The following is a 23,368-nucleotide window of genomic DNA, read 5'->3' as shown; positions in this document are numbered from 1 at the left end:
CAGGAAGAAAAAAAAACATCTCAAAGTTGTGTTTACCATCATTAATTCTGTAGCATATTGAGTTTAGAAATAATAATCAGAAACACGAGGCACCATTCCCAGTTTTTCCCTGAAGGCCTAATTTACAAATATTGCATCAGGAAAATGCATTTTTCAGGTGACTGTGAAGGGCACAGATGGTGCTGAATCCATAAACATGAGTTCATTTGAGGTTGTCGAAGATGCTGCTTTTGCCCTGAGATGTCAGGAAGTCAGCAGAGTGACTTTGGGCTTTTGTCAGCCAAGTTGCCTGTTCTGCTACAAAGAACCATAATAGCAGATGCTGATAATGTGAGAACTGTTGCATAAGGAAAGGTTACTGGAGGTGAGTGTGCAAGTGATGTTTAGGCAGCACTTTCATAAGTTCGATTCAGTACATTCTGAAGGTTAGATAAAGCCATGAACTTTGTCAGCTGCAAATGCACTGCATAAATAGCCCAATATCCCTGGGGATTATGTCCATATTCGGCAATTCTGCACATCGTGATTTACGTCAAATGCCAACGTTTAGTGCCAAACTAAGGAACTACGCAAAGTTGTGTAGGTTGGGGTGGTGGATTTGTGTGTACTGTAGCAAGTCCGACATGTAGGAGACCACAAAACTGCAACTACCATTTGTGTTTTTCTTAACTGTAACCATGATCGTTCTGAAATCTTAACTTTTGCTAAGCCAAACCTCAATCTTATTTCATTTGGAGACTGTCCTAAGAAGAATGACAGCATCAGTCGTTTCAACAAGTGCCCCAAAAGACAAATGTTTATGTCCAAGTGACAAAGACCACTATTGGTCACAATTAATATGATGGCGTATAAATAGCACTCCACTTTTAAGGACATTTTGTGTGTCATGTCAACGCAATTTAAGCTTTTCTTGAGTCATTTGACGCCCTGTTCTAATCCCCAACATGTCAATTTTAAACACCAGGTTAACTTTGTGTTTTAAAATAAGTTAGTTGGTTACGTAAATTAAGTTACGTACGTAAGTCTTTGGAAAGCACAGACAAATGATGTCATCTTAATAATAGGGGCATCAGATCAGAAAAGCATACTGTATGTGTCGTTCTTGAGGACATGAACAAATAATATATTTAGTTGTTGGATTTGGAGGACTTGTTCATTTGCTATTAGAACAATCTTTACCCATTCTGTAGTTGCCATGCTCAGATATTGCAGAAAGTGAGAACAACATTGGACATAAAAATCTTTTTTGCAAAACTACGAATATTACCAGGATAATGCTGACAGTTCTCATTTACTACAATTGGAAAATAAAAGCAATTTTAAATCTTCTTCTTTATATTTAACTAAAAAAAAAAAAAAACACAACTTTTCTTAAGCCAGAGCTCAGTAACAAAAACACTTCCTATTCATATCTTGACAATACCACCACTGCGTCCCATAGAGATTGCCATCTAGCTTGACTGTGTGCCGTAAAGCTCCTGCAGTCTGTGTACTTCTTTGCACAGACTGCTTGATGCCTCTGGGGCTGCCGAGGGAGACTACTGTGTTGATAAAGTTAATAGACTCAGTGCAACACAGAAAGGAGACTTCATCCCTTATCGATGGAGGGGAAGACTCCAATAAATTACGTGAGCTCCGGTTAGGACAATTGAACTCTGGGTTGAATACTGCTTTAACTAACAATGGGGCTTTTTTTCTCTGGTTGTGCAAAATCAATGGTGACCGGCTAGAAATGAGAAGCCTGCTTTTGCATAGGCTTACCTCTGTCTGAAATCAAGGACCCATTGTTTCAAAAATGGATAAGAATTTGTAGTGGTAAATCTGCCAGCATTATCATTGTAAACTGCATTACAGTATGTGACAGGCTTAGCAACAGTTATGTTATTAGGCTGTATAAAAAACAATCCTGAAAGTATAGTCTGTTAACGTGGCAAAAATGTCACCTTTCCTTTAATTCGATTTTGTGTGTGTTTACTGTTGTGATTAACAAGTCAGTCAGCAGCTTTGCTTTATTTATTTTTTTATTTATTTTTTTACATTGTCCTCATGATGCCTTCTCTGTGTTCATGCACACAAGGTCACCAAAAAAACACTTAATCACAGACTTTAGGAGCATTCTGGGATGTGATCACTGAAAAGTCAAAAGAAATCTGTGAAGATTGTCTGTCAGAGCCGCATGGTGTGTCTGTCCTGGCAGCAGGAGAGAGTTGGCACTGACACAGAGAGATTAAAAGATGAAATAGACATTCAGGAGAATTGGCCACTTTTCTACTCAATGGCGGCAAACAGGAAAGATGCAGTGTGGCCCCAAACTGAGGAGATTACACAGAAAACAATGTCATCATGCCGGAGGCGTCAGCAAGTACACATCCAAAAATAGCTGATGGTCTTGTTACAAAAAATTGGTTCAGATCCATGGTGTATTTGGTTAAATCCGGGGAAATATTTACATGGATAAACTTGCCATTTGTTGTATATTTTCCCAAATTATAAGAGAATTATGAGCAAAAGCATTATCAGCACAGAAGGCTAAAGGATAGAAAATAAACACCTATTATTTTTAATAGTCTTACAAAATAGAAAATCAGGAGCACAGTTTGAGTTTATAGATGATTATTATATTCAATGACAGTCAAAATATGTATGCGTACATGACAATCATTCTATGAATAAGTATCAACTCGTTGGCATATTTTTATTTTTTTATTTCCTTAAGTACATTTGCTTTGAATCAACATTGTTATGCATCTCAATGAGATTTTCCCATTTCCACTTTGATATGTTAATCAAACAGCCTACAATCTGATGAATTGGACACATTACTTTTATTAGACAAAGACGTCTATATTAATGCTCTTCTCATTCTCACACTGCTTTACAAAATATGCAGATGTAATCACAGTGGCCTCACTTTGCCCTCTGCGGGTCTGAGAAAGCATTCCGTAAAATGGGATTATTTCATTTCTTTCCCTATCAACAGCCTCGCTGAAGACTGAGACTATGGAGCTCACGTTGCCATGGATGTCTCAGAGATGTCTGAGGTATTTGGTGAGGCTCTGGATACTGAAAGAAAAAACTCTTTTGAGAGCTGCTGCTTTATCTTATCTCATAAGGTGTCAGTTTCCATGTTTTCAATCCCCAGGAATGATCTTTGCTCCCTCAGCAGCTTAGAGGAGAAGCTTTTTAAATAACAAACAACCCAAATCCTGCAAGTTTATACTGTGCAGCTGCTATGCAAAGCTGCACAGACTTCTATTATGCAGATCCTGGCTTAAGGAATCTTTAGATAGTCTGTCCTGTTTCTGTCAGTCAAATCAGATGTGGAAAATAACTAAATACAGTTTTGAGTATTGGTACCTTACTTTACAATACTCCACTGCATTTCAGAGGGAAATATTGTACTTTTTACACCACTGTATTCATTTAACAGCCGTACAATGCTGAAATGCTTAGTCAGTTAATCAATTAGTTTGTTGACAGAAGATTAATAACAATTTAGAAAAATAGATACAGTCAATCAGTAGGTCAATTATTAAACAGAAATGTCAGACATTCACTGGCTCAAGTTTCTCAAACATTAGAATTTGCTGCTGATTTTTCTTTTTCTTTTTTTTCTTTTCTTTTATATCATATTCAAATGTTTTTCTTTTTTAGATAAGATAAACGTTATTGTCTCGTAGGAAATTTGTCTGGGGCAAGCAGCGCTGACAACAGCTGCATACAAACACATGCATTAATTATCAATCATACAGTGTGCCACAGACAGTACAGTACATGATGATATATAACAAGACAACAAGGTACTTTAGGACTTTAATGTATAAGATTTGAAGATGTATTGCTGGGTTTTAAGCTTGCGGAGGGCATTTGTCATAATATTTTGACATTTTATAGACAAACCAATCGATTGACCAATCAATACTGTTAAATGCTGTTAGTTGCAGCCCTACAGCATTAGCGTTACTTTGCTGAATAAGACATAAAACCTGATTAACCTGTAAAATATGATGCATTATTATAAATGAATTACCAGTTCAAATGCATTAAAAGGCTGCTTAGACATTAATGTATCATTCAAAATGATCCAATAATGTAGCCTAATATATAATCATATAACAATCTGAAATCATGAGTACTATTACTTTTCATACTTGCTGATAATACTTCAGTACTTTTGCATTAGTAACAGTTTGAATGCAGGACTTGTAGGCTAATTGAATATGTTTACATTGTTGTACTGCAGCTCTCTAATAGACTAATCGACTTAAGAGAGCATCTTCTAAAACACTTTGGTTTACATATAAATGATCTATTATATCTGCATGATGATCACATTGTAATGTATTGTTCTGTATTGAAAGGATGGCCTCTCATTGTTTTCCTTATAATCCCCTTAACAATTAGGTTGGTAGCCTACATGTTCAGTAATGTCTAAGACACTAGTATCTGTTGTTATATCTCGCGGTAAAGCTCATTAGCGGAGCCTCGCCACACTGACAGTTGACTTATCCAATGGTTGTTTGGAATCCACTGGTTGTCCAATAGTAACCCAGTCTGAGCTGATGCTGGTTGCCTATTGGTGAAGAGAGTGTCGTATCGGTTAGCCTGCCTCCTCGGTGCTGATGCCTTTCCTCTGGTCAAGGTTGCACTTGCAGTATTGCCAGTAGGACGCGACTGGAGCTCCGTTTACGCACAAACAGAGCAGCAGACTTAATCAGCTGAGACTCTGTTGTTAACTTCTCCTGTTTGTGTTCACACGCCCCCGAGGAATCTCTCACTCCACAGAAGCAGCCATGGATGAAATGGAGGAAGAGTTAAAATGCCCTGTTTGTGGCTCTTTTTTCCGGGAGCCCATCATACTGCCGTGCTCACACAACATTTGCCTGGCGTGTGCTCGGAATATTCTTGTGCAGACCCCGGACGCTGAGTCCCCACAGAGCAGCCGAGCCTCCGGATCCGGCGTCTCTGACTATGATTACCTGGATTTAGATAAAATGAGTTTGTACAGTGAGGCGGACAGTGGATACGGTTCCTATGGGGGCTTCATCAGCACTCCGACCACCCCTTGCCAAAAATCACCAAACGGGGTGCGGGTTTTTCCCCCGTCTGTCCCCCAGCCTCCTCCGCAGCACCTGCTACCGCAGCCCAGCTCTTTACCCCCGATCCCCCGCAACTCCTGCATCACTTGCCCGCAGTGTCACCGCAGCCTAATCCTGGACGAGCGGGGGCTCCGCGGATTCCCCAAGAACCGGGTGCTGGAGGGGGTTGTAGACAGGTATCAGCAGAGCAAAGCGGCCGCTCTCAAGTGCCAGCTCTGCGAGAAGAGTCCGAAGGAGGCCACCGTGATGTGCGAGCAGTGCGACGTCTTCTACTGCGACCCGTGCCGCCTCCGGTGCCATCCTCCCCGTGGTCCCCTCGCCAAGCATCGCCTGGTGCCGCCAGCGCAGGGGCGGATAAGTCGCCGCACGAGTCCGCGCAAAATATCCACTTGCACAGAGCACGAACTGGAGAATCTAAGCATGTACTGTGTACAGTGTAAGATGCCCGTGTGTTATCAGTGTTTGGAAGAAGGCAAACACGGAACACATGAAGTAAAAGCTTTGGGCGCAATGTGGAAACTGCACAAGGTACGTGCGTAAAGAGAATATCAAGCTGCAAAATCTGTATTTGCTGTTTACAAGTGCGTTTTTTCTGTGTAGGCTATATGTGTTTATTCACAATGATTCATCATCCTCTGAGCTGAGCAACAAGTCTGCCTTGGAAATCATTTGCGCTATCTTGTCAGTTCCGCTTAGCATCCAGTAGATATACAGAGCTGTGGGAATGTATTCTGTCACATTGGATTTAAATGAATGTTTAACAATGCACAATGTAGGAAGTGGATGAATTTACCTCCCCGACACACCTCCAGATCACATTTCAGCCAGCTTCATGAAATGCGCACGTCTCCAAACTGAGAACTCTGCTGTCTTTAGTGCGCAAAGCTGTCAGGACGCAGCTCTCTATTTGAAATTCTGTTCACGATTGGACAACCAGGAGCAGGCCTCCTTTATCAACAGGAAACTGCTTCTATTACATCTGTGTCTTCTCCTTAAAATGATGAACTTAAGTTGCACAGTGATTCTGGCATGATTTCAGCTCTTAGCCATTTGTCTCCGAGCTTCCATAGCAGATTCCTTCACTCTATATATATATGTTCCACTCCCCTCTGTGCTTTGACAGCTCAACAGGCGCCCCACAGATCATTTGGCACGGCTAATATTGGAGCAATGCTTTAACAATAGCCAGCAGTGAAGCACATGCAGGCCTTTAATGTGGATTGAGATACTATTTTGGAAGAGTTGTTGTGGGCAGCAGGGGCGTAAATGTAGATAGTGCAGGCAGTGCGGTTTCACTGGGGCCCCATAGACAGAGTGGGCCCTCCATGTTTTGGCAAAGAGTATAGAAGTACTTCTATACTCTTTGGTTTTGGGCAGGAGTGAGAGTGACTCAGATTAGATATCAGCTTTAAAATTTTGATTTACAGTCGATTTTAGCAACAAAAAATCTCACCACATAATGAATGTAATTACTGCTACAAAAGTAAGGGGGAGATCTGGTCAGGTCACTTAAAAAAACCAAAACTCATCAGATCTAAAGAAATCACACAAATAATTTATTTTGGAAATGGCTATTTTTGCTAAAAGTTGACAATTTTGCATCCCTGAGATGAATAATTTATTATTTTCTTTTGTATTTTTTGTGTGTAATATGTATGTAGACGTTGTCTAATGTCAAGTCTCTGTTTGATCATGTGACGATTAATGCTGCCACGAACGACTAATTTTCTAACGATTAATCTTTCGACAAATTTTTCGATTAGTCGACTAATCTTAATGACTAATTTAAAAAAAAATCAAGTGAAAAAAAAAAAAAAAAGTTTGTTATTTCGAACTCAACTGAAGGGCCAAAACATAAAATGTCACTTGTGCCATAAACAATATAAATAACTTAAATGTTACCAAATAAAAAAATGAAATAAATGCAGATATAAATGTAATTTAAAAAAATTATAAATAATTATCGATTTTCAAATATCGCACCTGTCAATACAGAACAAAATATTCTGTAGCTTATTTTGCCGTCAATACTGCCGACGTCTTTGCTGTAATCAAATCAGTATATATTTATGTTTAACATGAAGTATACTGCTTGAGTGTAGTAAATCAAGAAACATACATGTGTACAGACAAGGCTAGCAGCAGCAGCAGCGCCGCGTCAGACACGTTTCTGGTGTGCAAAGACATAGAAAAATCCACGCAGCCGCCACGCAGCTGACAACACAACAGAAACACCACGCTCACGCCACACAGCCAGTGTGTAGCTGCTCGCGTTTACACTTGTGTGCATGACGGGGTTTAAAACATTACTGCCAAAGTAGCCTGTTTAACATCCAAAGACAGTCATTGTACTGAGTTAATAAACAGTACAGACTTGCTTGCCGTTTCATTAATAATCATATACTTACTTTCAGAGGCGGAGTTGGGACTTTTCTCGGTGGGCCGGTAGTGTTTCGAGGCCGCGAGGGCCAATCTGATAATAGTTATACATTGCAAGTTCTTAGCAACACCATCCGGCGGCCTGGTGTGCCGCGTTCGCGCCGCTGCCCGCTGTTCAAACTGTGCAGCCTCTGCTCAACTCGTACGGCGAAGTTACAGACCACTCTTTTACCAGCCTCCGCCATTTTTCAAATCAAAGCAGTGAAGGCGGGGTGGAGGGGGAAGAAAGAGGAGAGCAGATTAACCAGCAAGGCGCGCACAGCGCACAGACTGGTGTGGAGGTGAATTACAGCGAGCCGTTTGAGACAGGAGACCAAAAATAAATAGGCAGTCAATAGTAAAACGACGACGTCGACTAAAAAAAATTACCGTAGACTTATTTTGATGGTCGATTACGTTGACTAAGTCGACTAATCGCGGCAGCACTAGTGACGATACGATAACGGTAGCTAGTTAAGGCACGAAGACTGAATGAGCACATCTTTACACAAATGTCTAATTGTGTGTGTGTGTGTGTGTGTGTGTGTGTGTGTGTGTGTGTGTGTTTTATAACTACTTACTAGCGTGCACTAGGGCCCGGCATGCACCTTACGCGACTGGTGGGCAGGGAGAAGCTTCAGAGAGCTGCAGAGCTGAGTTTATCTACGCCTCGGCACCTGTAACCTCCACACTCTCCGCTTTCAGTGGCGAGGGAGGATGTAAAGCTAGATAAAGACTCTCTTCAATACTCACTCATACACACACACACACACACACACACACACACACACATACACACACACACACACACACACACACACAGGGAGGGTGATGTGTAGTGATGGTGTTGCCTGGTTTTCATTAGAAAACCAAAAATATGGTGAATGCATTGATTTTTTTGTTCGCAAGAAACTCTATCTCTCTCTCTCACACACACACACACACACACACACACACACACACACACACACCTTTGTCTCCCTTCAGGTGTAGATCAGCTGTCGTTTACAGTCAGAATTGGTCTTGTATGTCTCCAAAGCAGCCATTTAACAGACCTCCAGTGCAATCATCTCTTCTAGATGGCTGTGAAGATAGTGTGTCACCTCAGATGTATAAGGCAATTGTAAAGTTGATAGAAAAATCTGAGGGGGGTTGATCATTTCGCTCACATCAAATTGCCATCACTTGAGAAGTTGCCTACCTTTTCTGCTTCATCTTTCTTGGATCCAAACTGGAAAAAAAGAGCTAAAGGAGCATTTTTAGAAACCAATCGATGCTACCAGAGATATTGGTGCCAATATGCAGCCTGTCGCCCTGTTTTTTGGCTTCTATCGTGGCACCTGCTTATTTCTGACCTTCGTTCTGAAGCTGCTGCCTGCAGAACTGCAACAGATGGCTGAGAGTTCGGAGCTGGCAGTGTTGAGAATGGGCATCTTTCAGAGCCTCAGGGTGTTCCTCACATAATTCTTTAGGGAAAAAACAGTTTTTCATATCCTGCAGATTCACTGTAGATTCTCATGCGTCACTTGTACTTGTGCTTAATCCACATCATCTTTAGCTGAAACTCAAGGATGTAGCCATAGTGGTGGCACTGGCTTCCTCTGATATGTGATTGCTCACTCTCCAGATTTTATCATGTGTTAATGGCTTTTAAACTCTCATTTACAATAAAATTAACTGAAATATAAGATTTTGATGTCTGAAGTAGGGGTGCACCTACATTGTTTAAGTTATAAAATGTCAGAAAAAAAAAATGAACATCACAATTTCCAAGAAACCAAAGTGATATTTTTAAAAAGCTTCTGTCATTATCTCATTTGATCCATTGTATATATAAAAATAATGGCTACTGCAGCTTTAAGGTTTGGATCTGGCCATATACAAAACCAACCAGTATTCAAATACAGGCCTATCTATGCTCTCACCATATGCTCAAATACAATATAATATACAGAAACCAGAAACAAATGCACATAAACACACACATAAACATCTTGCTTTGCCCTTAAAACCGATCAAGGCTGTTGGTTGTTTGATCTTGTGACTGGGCTGCTGCATGTTTTAGAATCACTGTCCAATGTTGATGTAGTAGTACAAGTACAACACTAAGAAACTTGAACCTTGTTTCTCAGCGACAGCATCTTAAATCTACACCTGCAGCATTTACATTTCAGAGCAGTGAACACGCTCGTTGATATCATTTAATAAGATCTCTTCTATTCTCCAATTGGGATTTTTCTTCAAGGTTTTTAATCTGCACCGTCATCGTCCGCGATGTTGTCTGCTCTCTCTATCTTTGTGAAACATTTCTCTCTTTATGGAGACAGAGCTGAACCACCTGCCGCCATGGCAACCAAATCCCTCTTGATGTTGTGCAGAGCAGCAGAGGTCTCCAAGATACCGGACCCCACGAGGAATCCATCCCAGATGCTTTACAGCCGTTCCCCTCCTCTTTCTACAGAAACTGTGTGGCTAAATGAATGTGGCTACAGATCATTACTCCCGCTTTTTGCTCGGACGTCTTCTAAACTTCTCCGCTGGTCTCCGAGGCAATAAATAACACTGTGTTTTATCTCCAACCCTCCCTTTTGGACTGCGTGACCGTGTCTAAACCGCGATGGTAATCAATTTCATGTCTCCAAAGTCAATTTCAGTAGAAAGTCAAGAGCTACACAGTGTGACTCACCCAGTTCTCGTCTGCCTTTTCAGATTTGTGTCAGAGGGGTCTTTTGTGGTGTCAGGATGTCTGTGTTAATCTCTGTAAATCACATTAAAAAAAATTAAAGGGGCTGGTAAATCTGGACATGGTGAGTAGTTCTCAGCTCTTCACGGGTGTCATAAGAGGTCGCACAGGACCCCGTATGCAATCTAGGTCAAGCTCTGTCTCCTCGATGTGTTTAGTGGCAATTAAAAGTGATTAATCACATAGAAGTACAAGAAGATGCGTGGGTGTGCAGAAAATAAGTAGCAGATTGTAGCAGAAAATTCGTAATTAGTATTTGCCCTCTTGGAAAGACAAATCACAGGCAGCAGGGGAGATTTTAACCCAACAACCCTGAAAGTTTCTCTTTGAGCTCTGCATGCGAGCAGAAACAGGTTGTAGTAGTGAGTCATTTCAGGAATTTGCAAGTGATTTAAGGAATTTTTCACTTCTAGTGAGCACATGTGTTCCCCTTTAAGGTCAGCATGTGTTTGATCCTAAGCCTCCTGACATAAACGGATGGCATGCGCACCCTGACACAAAATCAACACAGACAGGGACCCTGCAAGCTCTCATCCAAGATGTCCCAAAAAGCAGGCTAATGAGGACAGGCAGAGCAGGTACTGGGACCAATATTAAAAGACTTGCCTCAATCTTGAGGCCGATGTTGTCAGCGGCAGTTGATTCGTGTCTGAATGAGCGACCTGCAGCTCTGCCTGAGCTCAGCAGGAGCAGGGAAGGAAAAGCTTTGAAGAGTCAGACACTGGTGGCGGGATCCCTGTCCTTCTGTCCTGCTTTAACTCCTGTCTGCTAATAGTAATGAGGCTGGCTGTCACTACGGATCCATTGTATCCGCACTCGCTGCTGCTGTGTGGCTGCTCAACACTCAGGACATCCAGACAAAGACAGCATGCAACTGTCCCATCCAGAGGACTAATGAACTTCATTAGTTAAATGTGCCATGCAACTAATAGTCCAGATGCAAAATACAGAATGACAGCTTTACCATAAATAAGTGTGGAAAAAATGTGTATCTGGCTTCTTTCTCACAGAAATTGGTAGAATTCATTAGCTGGTATTATTATCTGAGATATAGTACAGCTGCCGATTTAACCAAACATTTGCAAATACTGAGATTAGAAGTCGCTGAGCAAAGTAATTTTGCTCATGTCAACTGTCCTCCGATAAACTACAACACCTAGTTGTCATCTGGTCACATGCTTCAAACACAGGCTTCTGCAAAGTCAGTACTTTAATTGATCGCCCTGTTTTCAGTAAAACAGCTCTAATAAAGCAACTGTACAGCAGACAGACATAGTTAGGGACCATCTGGTGAACATAGTGGAGCCTTTAGCAGCTAAAGAGCCAGATATTTAACTTGGTAATTGGTTAACTAGACCAGAGCAATAGGGAGAGTGAATATTGGACTTGGTGATGTGTAATAATATGTCAATGTTGTGTTTATAGTTTGGTCCGCTGTCCCCAAGTTGCCAATAAATATATCAATGCTGCTTTAATATACAGTATTTGAAACACCCGGCTAGCTCAGTCGGTAGAGCACAGGGTTGTGGGTTTCGAGCCCCACGTTGGGGCTTGTGTTTTGCAGCAGCAGTGGCTCAGCCTGTAGGGACTTGGCTTGGGGAACCGGAGGGTCGCTGGTTCAAGTCCCCCTACCGACCAAGTACAGGTGTGGAGAGGTGCCAGTTCACCTCCTGGGCACTGCTGAGGTGTCCTTGAGCAAGGCACCAAACTCCCATCTGCTCTGCTTTGCCCGACTATCCTCCACAGTGCTTTGGAGGAAGGTCTGGCTAGTCCACAAAGCATTCCTGGATGGGAGAAAAAAGTGCTCTGGTTTATTGGCATTTCTTTAAACCAATCACAATCGTCACGGGCGGTGCTAAGAGCCGTACGGATCATCGGTGCCTCTGCAAAATAGCCTCGGGAAGGAACTTGTTTTGGTGGAACGTGTACGTTCAAAAGTTGTTTTAGTCGTGCAACAGAAAACTCAGATTGGACAGATAGTCTAGCTAGCTGTCTGGATTTACCCTGCAGAGATCTGAGGAGCAGTTAACCATAGTCCTCAGAAATCCACCGGAGTTTCGTCGGAAAGACATGCATCTGGCGGAATTTCCTTTTTTCCGGAGCAATCCCTGAAGTGGAATGTCGTAGATTTAGACCAGGGTGCCTTTAATGGGCCCCTCACTCTAACATCTCTCCATTAGTGCATGTATAAGGTCCTGTTTGTGCATGTGTGAGTGTGTGTAATGTAACAACAGAATGAGTAGTATATATAAAATATATACAGTATATATATTTATATATATATATATATATATATATATATATATATATATATGATGCAGACTTGTGGTTGACAGTGCCTGTTGATAGTTAAAAATTACATTTTTGAACCCATATTAGAAATAATAGTATATCAGAATCAAGTGTCACATTTACCTCTTTTCTATTACTCTTCTTGACTTCTTGACTACTCTTCTTGGCTAGTTTCTGCTATGTTTGTCCTGTCCTTATAAGCCAGCTGTACTCAGCAAGTCATGACTGTTGTGCTCAGTGCTTTTTCTTGTGAGTGAATATGTCCTGGGTCCTCCTGAGTCCTACATTGTTTAGGACGAGTCAGTCGTTAGAGTGTGGTGACAATCTTTCTAATCTTTAAGTACGTCGTCTGTGCTGGAAGTGATTCTGTGCAGATAAAAGACACGTTTGCTCGATTGTTCATGATAGCAGACTGATTCACTGATGGGGATGAGACGGAGGACAAAGGCGGGTCAGAGGTCTATAGAGAATGAAATTTCACAGTGGGGGGGGGGCTTGGATGTCTCAAAGCCATTTAGGTTGACGCTGTTCCATTACAGGCGATGATATTTACCCCTCGAGCTGCCATGTAAAGAGATTAGCTGTGTAAATGTTAATGAAAGAGGGAGATAAAGAACAGGAAAATGAGAGCGAACACAATGACCCAGAATGCCCGAAGAGAAGAAGTGAAACAGAGAATGTGCAGGAAAGCGAGGTAGAGCGATGCTGAATGTCTCATTGAGTTTGACGAGATACTTTGAACAGAATATTTCATGTCCAGTCTGGGTCATCTTGTCATCTTTGGTCCACACAGAAAACATTGACTTATGCATTGAGGGGGATTTTTGTTTTGACATATTGTTATATAACTTTTCTGGGTGGGAACACAGACCAGCTGAATATTTCAACACGCTCCAGGCGTGTAACTGGAGAGAGATAAATGCTTCAAAACTCCAATGTGCCAGTTTCCCTTTTGTGGCACGACTGGGAAAGAAAAAAGTTTTTTCTTTTTTTTTTCTGTACATAAATTAGACCAAACCAAAAGGAAGTTATCAGATTTAAAGGAGGGTTTTAAAACAGAATAATGTATTATTCTTCGTCATATCTGCCCTATAACACAGTCAGCCCACATTAAATTAGGACATCAGTTGCGTAAGAAAGTGAGGTCAACCTGAAATCTGTGCAGCAGATGAGGACAGGTTAAAGCCTGCAGTGACCCTGTTTTTATCATTGTTATCGCCATAAATATCATCAGCATAATCATCAATGAGCGACAGGAACTGATGTAATTATCCTCAGGCTGTTCTTGTGACTCAAAGACAACCAAGACTTACAGAGCAGAAATCAGATTTGAACTCATAAGAACAGAGCTTCATTCTATTGGCTGAGTTAAATAACTAAGTGAGGTCAAAATCCCGGATATTGCAAAGGAAAACTACAGACTTGACTTTATGATCTCAGATCTCAGACGATCAGGTGGACAGTTAAAGAATGTAGCCTGGTGCACCACAGCAACAGAAAACTCCTGTTTCTGATTGGCTGACAGATGTCTATTAAAAGTGTAAATTGGGACTCCTCAAACATTGTTCCTATCTAATATGCCCTCAATACTGCAGGTAACCATAGCAAGAATACTGTCACAGTTAAATTATGGTTAAACCAAATATAACATAAATAAATAACCAAATATATACTTATCATATTTTTTATCATTTTTTCAGCTTTCTTGTTTATTTCATAAAAGTGACCCTGGTGTGAGCATGAAAGTGGATTTTACATAATGACAAAGGTGTCCACCTTGGCCATTCATTTTTTAAACTTGAGGCAACTTGTCATGTGTTTTTGCTTTCATAGCTGATTGGTGGTGGACATATAGCTGTCAGACATATCACCTGAATTATAATAATTGATAGTGCATCCCTTCTCATTTTCCCCCGCATTCCCAGCCTGTTTCCAGCTTCACCACAGATGTGTCTGTTTGCCATGAACATACTAGGTGCTTTGTACTGCACAGCAAAATCTAGCCCAAAAAAAGTCAAATATCAACATAATTTCCACTGAATAGGTGAGGTAAGGTCAGACTTTGCCTTAAATACTACAGACTACCTGACATAAGCAGCACGTTTTACTTCTCTGACTATTAATAACCACATTAATTTAATCCATGTCTGGAACTGCTTAAGCCCTCGTTTTTAAAATTGGTTCAGCGTCAGACCTCAAAGCTCCGACACACACACACACACACACACACACACACACACACACACACACACACACACACACACCTACAGTCCATCCAACCAGGTGTTTTCACTTACATTGCCTGATTAGACCTCTGAACTGCTTGAGCATGAACAAACTGCACTTTATTGACGGCCTGTTAGTTTTGTTGCACCAGTTTAGGGCAAGACAACTTACACCTATATCTTTGTTAGCACATAGAGTTTGGTGATCACTGCTTGTTTATCCTCCATTTTGCAGGACTTTTACCAAGTAAAAGAAACTGACTGACTAGAGGCTAATCAAGCATTGTAATTTAAAATACCTGTGTGGGTGTACAGGCCCTTTGAAACAGAAATGTTTCCCCCCCCCCCCACACACACACACACACACACACACACACACACACACACACACACACACACACTTACTTGTAGAGAAGTTAATGAAAACGGTTGGCCTAAAGTCTGACCCAAAAATTTTATTGCTAAAACTTCGAGCACCACAAAACAGGGTTTCGCCATTTTTTTTAGGTAGGAAAATCAGCATATTGACTTATGATGATAAAGCTCAAATGTTAAATCCATCCATTTAAAGAAAAAAGAGAGACTGTATTCCTTTATTTGACAGCTGACAAGATGACAAAAATTAGGGGAGAGAGATAGGGAACGATTCCCAGATGGGCGTGAATTGTGCTGTTTCTACCCCAGAAAATAGATACTAAAAAGATACTACTCAATTACCAACAAATGGGCTTTAGTGACATAAGAGAGTATCTGACACTTGACTGAATGACCTGACAGGACCTTAAAAAAAAACACCTTCCTCTTCCACAGGTTAATCAGTATCAACCCTCTCCATTTCACTCTTTCTCTGTACTTTTTTTTGACACATTTAAACAAGATCATCAGCGTATATAGGCGACCTGATCATTTGCAGAAGACGCCGTCTTCGCCAGATAAATCCAGCGCGGACATGAATAGATCACTTCTGCCCCATTTCCTGCTGCGCTGTCCCATGTGTCTGTCAAATAAGGACTCCTTTTCTCACATTAAGAAACTATGGAAACTTTTTTTTCATTTGAGTTTCAATGTGTGGATAGTTAACGACTTCTTCTGCATTATTAATGACTGCAGATATAAGATATGAATAATGCACTAGCCACTTAGGCTCTGCTTGTGGAAGATGGGTTGGATATGGGATCTTGTTAAACACGGAGGAGTATAACAATCTGGCCAAATCTTAACTCTTCCAGCGTGTTGGAAGATGTGAGAGCTTAATTTTTAACAACAGAAATGTTACCAGGACAGTAAATATCATCAAGTCGCCTGCTTAATATTTCAAACTGTATTCTCCAAGGGCTGCGGCAGTGCATGTAAACAACCACGTTTCATGTTAGAGTCTCAGGTTAGTGATAACTGTAGGGGGAAACATAATCAGTGATCAAGCTGTACAAAATTAAACTCATTTTTCACCGTCTTTCATCGTAAGGCTTTAGTGGAAGTTGTTTGTTTGGTGTTTTCTGTCACCAGAAGTTGTCCTCACCCTCAGTTTACCCGTTTACAGTGTGAAACCAAATGAAGGTGTATTACACACAGGATTGAATTAGGCTAAAAAGACTGTTTAAAGAACACCAGAGAAAGTACTTAACCCTGAAGCTCTGAGAAAGAGCAGTGCACTTAAAACGTTTCTCTGAGAGGTAACAGCTTTTTGAAAGTAGGTTATGGGAAATCAAAATCTGTCTTTACCGTAGAAACATTTCATGTACTATATATTATATATATATGTATATGTGTGTGTGTTTTTTAATTACCTTGAAGAGTAATGCTTTTCCTTTGCTGCAGCTTTAAAAGCTTAGCAGTGACATTACAGCTACCTATTCCTTTCCTTGCACTTCCCACTTCCTAGTGGGGGCTTTAATCCAAATTGGCTCTGATGCCTCTCTGACATACGCGCTATCCTCTGACAGATTGGCTAGTTCGCTTGGCCGCGCAGAGAGAAAATGAAACACCGAATGGCCCTGGAGCCACTTGTGAATTATTCATGCCATGCACGTGTTCCCACTCGGCTTTAATTACTGAGATGATTAGCGCTCCCAGATAGCAGGGACATCCATAACCCCCCACCACCTAAACAAATCCTCCAGAGCTCATTGCAAACATTCCAGCATCCTCTTCTCTACGCTAATGTTGCACAATGCTTTTATTTTCGACTGTCCCTGAACCAGCTTGAATTTGCGTTGCATTAATGTAATTGGAAAACTGTTGAGTACAAACTCAAAATCTTATTGCTAATAGTTTTTCAATCATTTTAGAAATGATGGAAAGCTTTTCATGGTTCCCACAATTGACCCTTCGCTAAGATTTTTATTTAGCCTTTCCAAAACATAAGAGAAAGAATATAAGGAATGGATTAAACAACAAAAAGTGTTTATCTGTTATCTAAGTAGGCTGCAAACATTAGCATGCCTGGCTAACTAGCATTAGGCTAACCAAGCATAGCATGAGCGATAATACATAGAGTTTGGAGAGTGGTGTCTTTTGTGTTTAGCCTTATCAAAACCAAAAACACAAAAGCTAAATTATAAGGAATGGATTTACAGTATGTTTGTCTGCTTAAACGTAAGCTGCAATTGTTAGCATGTCCGGCTAGTTAGCTACTACTTACACCTACTGCAGCGTTATTTCCAAAGCCAAAGAACAGCATGTCATTAGCTAACTACATTATTTTTTAGGGTTGCAGTTTATGTAACATTTTTTATTTATAATTCTGTGCTTTAATACTACTGCAAATTAGCTCTACGCTTATCTCTATTTCTATGTCTTCTACGTGAATCATCAGATGAAGATGCTAACGTTTTGCCTGGGAAATGCTTTTTTTTTTTGTATCCTATACTGTATATGCATGTTTTTTACAAGGTTCTCATTTTTAAAATGAATGAGATGAAGTACAGTAAGCTGAAAAATATATATAGTTGGTTGCAGACTGAGTTATCAGTCAACTGAATCATCAGATAATTAGCTATTGCTAGCCACAGCTGACAAAAATAACTAGTTTAGCGTAATGTCTAGTCGTAGGCTAGAAATGAGAATTTTAGTTTTGTACCTGTTTCTTTTCTAGCTGTGTCTGAATTCAAGGACTTAGACATACTAATAATTTAGTGTTGCATCTTCCCCCGTTATCACTGTAAACTGTGTCAAAAGAAATGACGCCTTTCTAATCATAAACTGTGAAGCTCTGGGGTGTGTCCAATGGTGCTATTCAACCGATTTGTTACTAAAGTCTGTCTTTCCATATGCCGACCTGCCGTCCATGGCACTGTTGTCTTTACCAAGCAGGAAGTAGCTGCAAGCTGTGCAGAAATAAAACAGCCTCTACTTTCATGGCACGTTTTGACCTGGTTTTGAGGACTGAGCTCTGCAGGATCTCGAACAGACACTGCGGAAAAACGCCTCCAGACAATCAAGGGCTTTTCATTTCATCTGCTCTGTCACTGAATGCACGCTGACTGTTAACTGGGTGAGGCCAGGAGCTCCCTCAACGTCCATCACTGTATCACAGAGAGGAAAATGAAAAAGCTGAAAGAGAAAATGAACTCCAATTTAGGACAAGCTGAAAGAGCAGGTGTGAGTGACCTTACTTATCTGCAATGAAACCACCAGAGTCTGAGGGAATGTTTTGGATGACTTGAGTAGGATTGGCAGGATCTCAAAAAGATAAAATGTAGCATGAATTCAGAGACTCAGAAATACTCTCATCTTAGAAACTTAGGCTGACCCGGAGTCACCTAATGCATCAGTAGGGAAGGATGTGAATTGTCTGCTTTTATTTTTACTATTTTGGATTTGATCTACTTGTTTCTTCCCTTCCAATCCAAGAAATGTCCTCCATTCACATTTTTTATTCTCTCAGGTAAAATAGAAATACCTTAAAAGAATAGTGTGACATTTTGGGAAATACCCTTATTTGCTTTCTTGCTGAGAGTTATATGAGAAGATCGATACCACTCTGTACATTGAATATGAAACCAGCAGCCGGCTTAGCTTGGTTTAGAATAAAGACTGGAAACAGTGAAACTGCTAGCCTGGATGCTAGCACATTATATCTCAGATTATGTTTATTATGTGGCCTTTGTTTTAAAAAGGTAACTGCCCCCAAACTGCAACTTACTCTACAGTTCTGTTTTTGTAGGGATTAAACAAATGATATATGACATGTTGCTCTTAAGGGGTGCTGGAAGTTGGATTTTTTATATTTGGACAGAGCCAGTCTCGACAAAATGAATAAAGATATTTTTCCAAAATGTCAAATTTTCCTTAATGATAATTTAAAAGCAGAAGGAGAGTGTAAACCCCCCATCAAAGCTAAACATTCTCTAACTTCACTCATCAAAACATGCCTTTAAAGTTATAATAATTGATTCTAACTACACTCTGATTTGGAGTTCCCTTAAAGCAGTTACACACCGGGCCGATAATCGGCCATTGGACAGTCTGGCGAGGTCAGCGACTCAAGTCTGTTCGGTGTGTTCTGTGCCGTTGTCCGTTGAGGAGCTGTCGGCCTTCATTTACGCTAACTCACCCGGAAATGGCAAGCGGGATGAGCGTGACTAAGCCTCTCAAAATCGGACGAAAATCTTTTAAACTGACCTTTGACCTTTGTCGATCTGAAATGAAGACAGATTCACTGCATGGCCTATTTCTCGCTTAAAATGTTTTCAGAAACACGTTTCGGTGAGCTATTTTAGTATAATATGAGATCGTATTCTGAATGAGTCACCAGTAATGGCCGTTCGAAAAATCCAAAATCCGGAAGCAGCAGCCAGATCCATGTGACACGTTCGTCCAATCAGCTGCCGGTTTTCATTTTTTGGGCGACAATACAGATTAGTGTCACCTGCTGTTATGGAGACGTATTACGTCTCGTCTCTTCGGTGTGTTCCGAGGCACTTTTTTGACCAACTCAGGGAGAGCGATCAGTCCAACTGCCTTTTCTGCCAACGGTTGGCCGTCTGGTTGGTGTGTAACTGCCTTTAGAACTGAATTGATTTATTTAACAAAAATGTTGTTAATGTATAATTTAAAACGTTTGGGAATGAGCTTCCATCCAAAAGCTTACTTGTCCTCAAACGTCTGTGCATAGCATTTTGAGATGTCCTTGTGACAAACAAACAAGCTAACATGGGAAAAAACGTACAGTTCATATGTTTTCATACATGCAGGTCTCTTGAGACTTTGAAATAAGAGTCCCGAGTTAACAAAGAGGAAGTTTCTTACAGGAAAGTTTACATTTGAGTCTCAGCTGTTACTGGTTCAGACTGTCCCTTGGTGCAGTAGACTCATGTTAGCAGCAGCTGTCATGGTTTCCCAAACGCTGGGGTCAAAGGTCATCTGTTGGCCCCCGCAGACAGATTCACATTTGACCAGCTAACGTCAGATGCCAGGAGCTGTGTTGACACAGAGTTGTTTTAACAGGGGTTTTCACTGTATCAGCTAGTTCCAGGTTTTATTGCTCTCTTCCTAGATTGAAGTGATTTTTTTTCTTTCTTTTAGCTCGATACACCCAATACCTTTTTTTTTTTTTCCTCAACAAAGACAATATGCTCCCCAACTTGACGGTTGTTCACTCAACCAAGAGAGGTTCCCACAGGGTCAGGCCGCGTCCTCTCGCTCCGTCACCTCCATGTTCACACAAACCTCGCTTCACATACATGAATCTCTCTTTTGAATGTCTCTTTTCCACACTATCCAAACAGGAGCATTTGTTTGTCATCGCACATATCCAAAGCTATGGTATTTCCCGTCACAGAGCTCTTCTCCACATGACCAGGGACTATAATCCAGTTATAAAACAGTGCAACAGGCAAGTGCTTTATTTGTACATTAATCATCTTAGTTTTAGTTGTAAATGTCATTTTGTGTGTGAGAACAAGGCTGACCGTTCATTTTGTCTCAGGGGTGAAAACTTTGATTCTTTTGACTTTGAAAATGTCAGTTCCTCAGCAGCGATGAAAAGCAGCTTTGTTTGTAAAGTGACCATTTTGAGCTCATCAAAAACTTAAACACTGACGAACTTAAAATTAGGAGATTTTCACAGCATGACGGCTGTGTATAGGTTGTTTATATGCCTAATACTTAGACCTGAACAGGCCATACTGACCTGGGAATCTGCATCTAAAATAACTTTAGATGCTTGGATTATCATGCTGGGCTGCCTCCATGTGTCTTTCCTGTCAGTCTTAAAGGTCCCATTAAATATAGTTTTCCAACATGGTTTAAAGAACATGATGATGTGGGATAAGAGAGTTGAGAGATAAATCATGTTACCAGGGCTGCAACTAACGATTACCAACACTGCAACGATTATCATCATAATTGATTAATTTGCTGATTATTTGGCTTAATTAAGATTAATTTCCTAAACTGGTCCAATAAACAGCCCACTTTCCAGAGTTATTCAGTTTACTATCACAGAAAAGCAGCAAATCATCACAATTTAGTTCTGTTCAGTCACTTTATTACCGCAGATGGGAAACTTGATCTGCAGTCAGGAGTGCAAGATAAAAACGTCTACAAATAAACAAAAAGACAGCAATAGAAAAACTAACTAAAACTAGAGAATAATTGACATTTTAACTTGAAATATGACTTAAACGATTTATCGATTATAAAAAGATCGTCTCAGCTCTACGTTACCTTCAGGTTTCATGTGATTCAGAAGGCTGGCTTAAAGCTTCAGTGCGTAACTTTTTGATATTAATGAACGTCCGTTACGTTCAAACCATTGCCAAATGAGTTGCTACAAAGCTAATTAAGACTATCAGCTCCATACAACTCTCTCTGTATTTCTCAGTATGACTATGTTCAGAAGATTGTGTCGTCCGGTGACTTTCCCACGCAGAAACTCCAGTGAAGATAATGACCTCTTCTGAAGAGTCCATCATGTTTTTTTAATCCTCCGTTTCCTCCTTGGCTACTAGTAACTGCATCGAGGAGGGTGGGGGCACGTGCGCGATCACGTAAGACTTGTATCATGTGGACGCGCCGACAGTGTTGTTGTCATTACTTAGAATTCCTCATGGGGGCGACAGAAACTACGGACTATAGCTTTAATTCCCCCCCCCCAAATAGAATTACATTTTTATTTGATTAAATATTAGTATATGCCCCTGAGTGCAAGATGTGATTACAAAATGTTGCAGTTTATTCTCATTTCTTGCTATCCCTAATAACATAATTTGAATAAATATCATGGAGTTATAATATGTCCTAAAAAAGTAAGTCCTGTGTGGTTCAGATACTGTATAGCGATGTATAGTCTTGTCCTACTGAAGATCCTTAATATTTTTGGTCCTGAAGATTCAGCACCTATTTATATACAATGCAGTGATGATTTGTTGTTATTTGAATGCAGTACAAAGCCATATAACTGCAGTGCTGCTGCTGCATCTCTAATGTCCTCTCTCTGTGCTCTCCACAGGGTCAGCTGTCTCAGGCTCTCAACGGCCTGTCAGACCGAGCCACTGAGGCCAAGGAGTTCCTGGTTCAGCTGAGAAACATGGTGCAGCACATCCAGGTACTTAAATACACACATTCACATGCAGGCAACTGCTGCTGCTTTACACACTGCCTCCTCCATCCCAGTAGCAATACACTGATTTGTCTTGGCAGTTTGTTTCCCGTCTGTCATCCCCCTCTGTGATCCCTGTCCTCCACCGCACGTCACTGCAGTAATCGACAGAAACAAAAATTCTTATCCTATTATTTCACTGTTAACATTTTGTTATCCTTGGCTTGGAGTCATTGTCCAGCCGTAGTGCTGCATATGAAAATAACACTATTTAGGACATCGCTTAAAGCAACACTTAAAGTGAAGCTGTTAGGTTAAAATCTGACTTTACTATCAATTTCAGTTCAAAGTTCTCTACTTTATTTGCATTTTCAACAGATCAATTTAATCGTGGTTGTTTTTGCATGTAGCGTTATAAACTCTAAAGTTGTACTAAAATAGGGCTGCAACTAACAATTATTTTCATAGTCAATTAATCTGTCGATTCTTTTTTTATCCATTAATCGATTAGTTGTTTGGTCTATACAATGTTAAAAAAAATGGTGAAAAATGTCAGTCAGTGTTTTCCATGGCTTGTTTTGTTCACAACTGATGTTGCTGAATGTTTACCTCATAAAAAAGGACTCAAACCGTCAAAATAGTTGGCGATTCATTTAATAGTTGACAACTAATCGATTAATCTTTGCAGCTCTATACTAAAGATTATTTATGATGTAAATGTGGACACAGTATGTCAGGATGCAAAGAACAGTGGCATCATAAAGGCAGCTACAATTAATGAAACGGATGCTTCGCCATAGTAACAGCGGAGCATTTCTCTGCTGTAGGTTTCAGTTCTTTTAAATGTTTGAGTGAGGATATTGATTTGAGTGGAAATGTCCCTGTGTTTACATTCAGTGGTATTACATGTACAGTACTTAGTCTAAGTACAATATATTGACCAGGAATAGATTAAAACGCTCGACAACCTTCTGCTGTGTGTGGAGACAAAGCTGTGGTCAGCTTAAGAGGCCGATAAAGGGAGGAAGGTGGGATCAAAAGCCATCGT

The 23,368-nt window shown here is 40.6% G+C and overlaps 1 protein-coding gene across 1 annotated transcript in view; it reads left to right on the top strand.

Annotated features, from left to right (window-relative positions):
* Nucleotides 1–4,675: 4,675 nt before the first annotated feature.
* trim9 (tripartite motif containing 9) overlaps nucleotides 4,676–23,368 on the top strand; it is a 39,588-nt gene continuing 20,895 nt past the window's right edge. Inside the window, exons 1-2 of the mRNA XM_078278047.1 lie at nucleotides 4,676–5,627; nucleotides 22,231–22,326. Of these exons, the coding sequence (XP_078134173.1) occupies nucleotides 4,794–5,627; nucleotides 22,231–22,326 (930 nt within the window). The 5' untranslated portion in view covers nucleotides 4,676–4,793. The remainder of the gene's footprint in view (nucleotides 5,628–22,230; nucleotides 22,327–23,368) is intronic.

This window comes from Sander vitreus, chromosome 20 (assembly GCF_031162955.1).
Source record: "Sander vitreus isolate 19-12246 chromosome 20, sanVit1, whole genome shotgun sequence".
In the NCBI taxonomy this organism is placed as follows: Eukaryota; Metazoa; Chordata; class Actinopteri; order Perciformes; family Percidae; genus Sander; species Sander vitreus.
The sequence above is the reverse complement of the archived record's forward strand: the minus strand, read 5'-3'. Positions and strand labels throughout refer to the sequence as shown.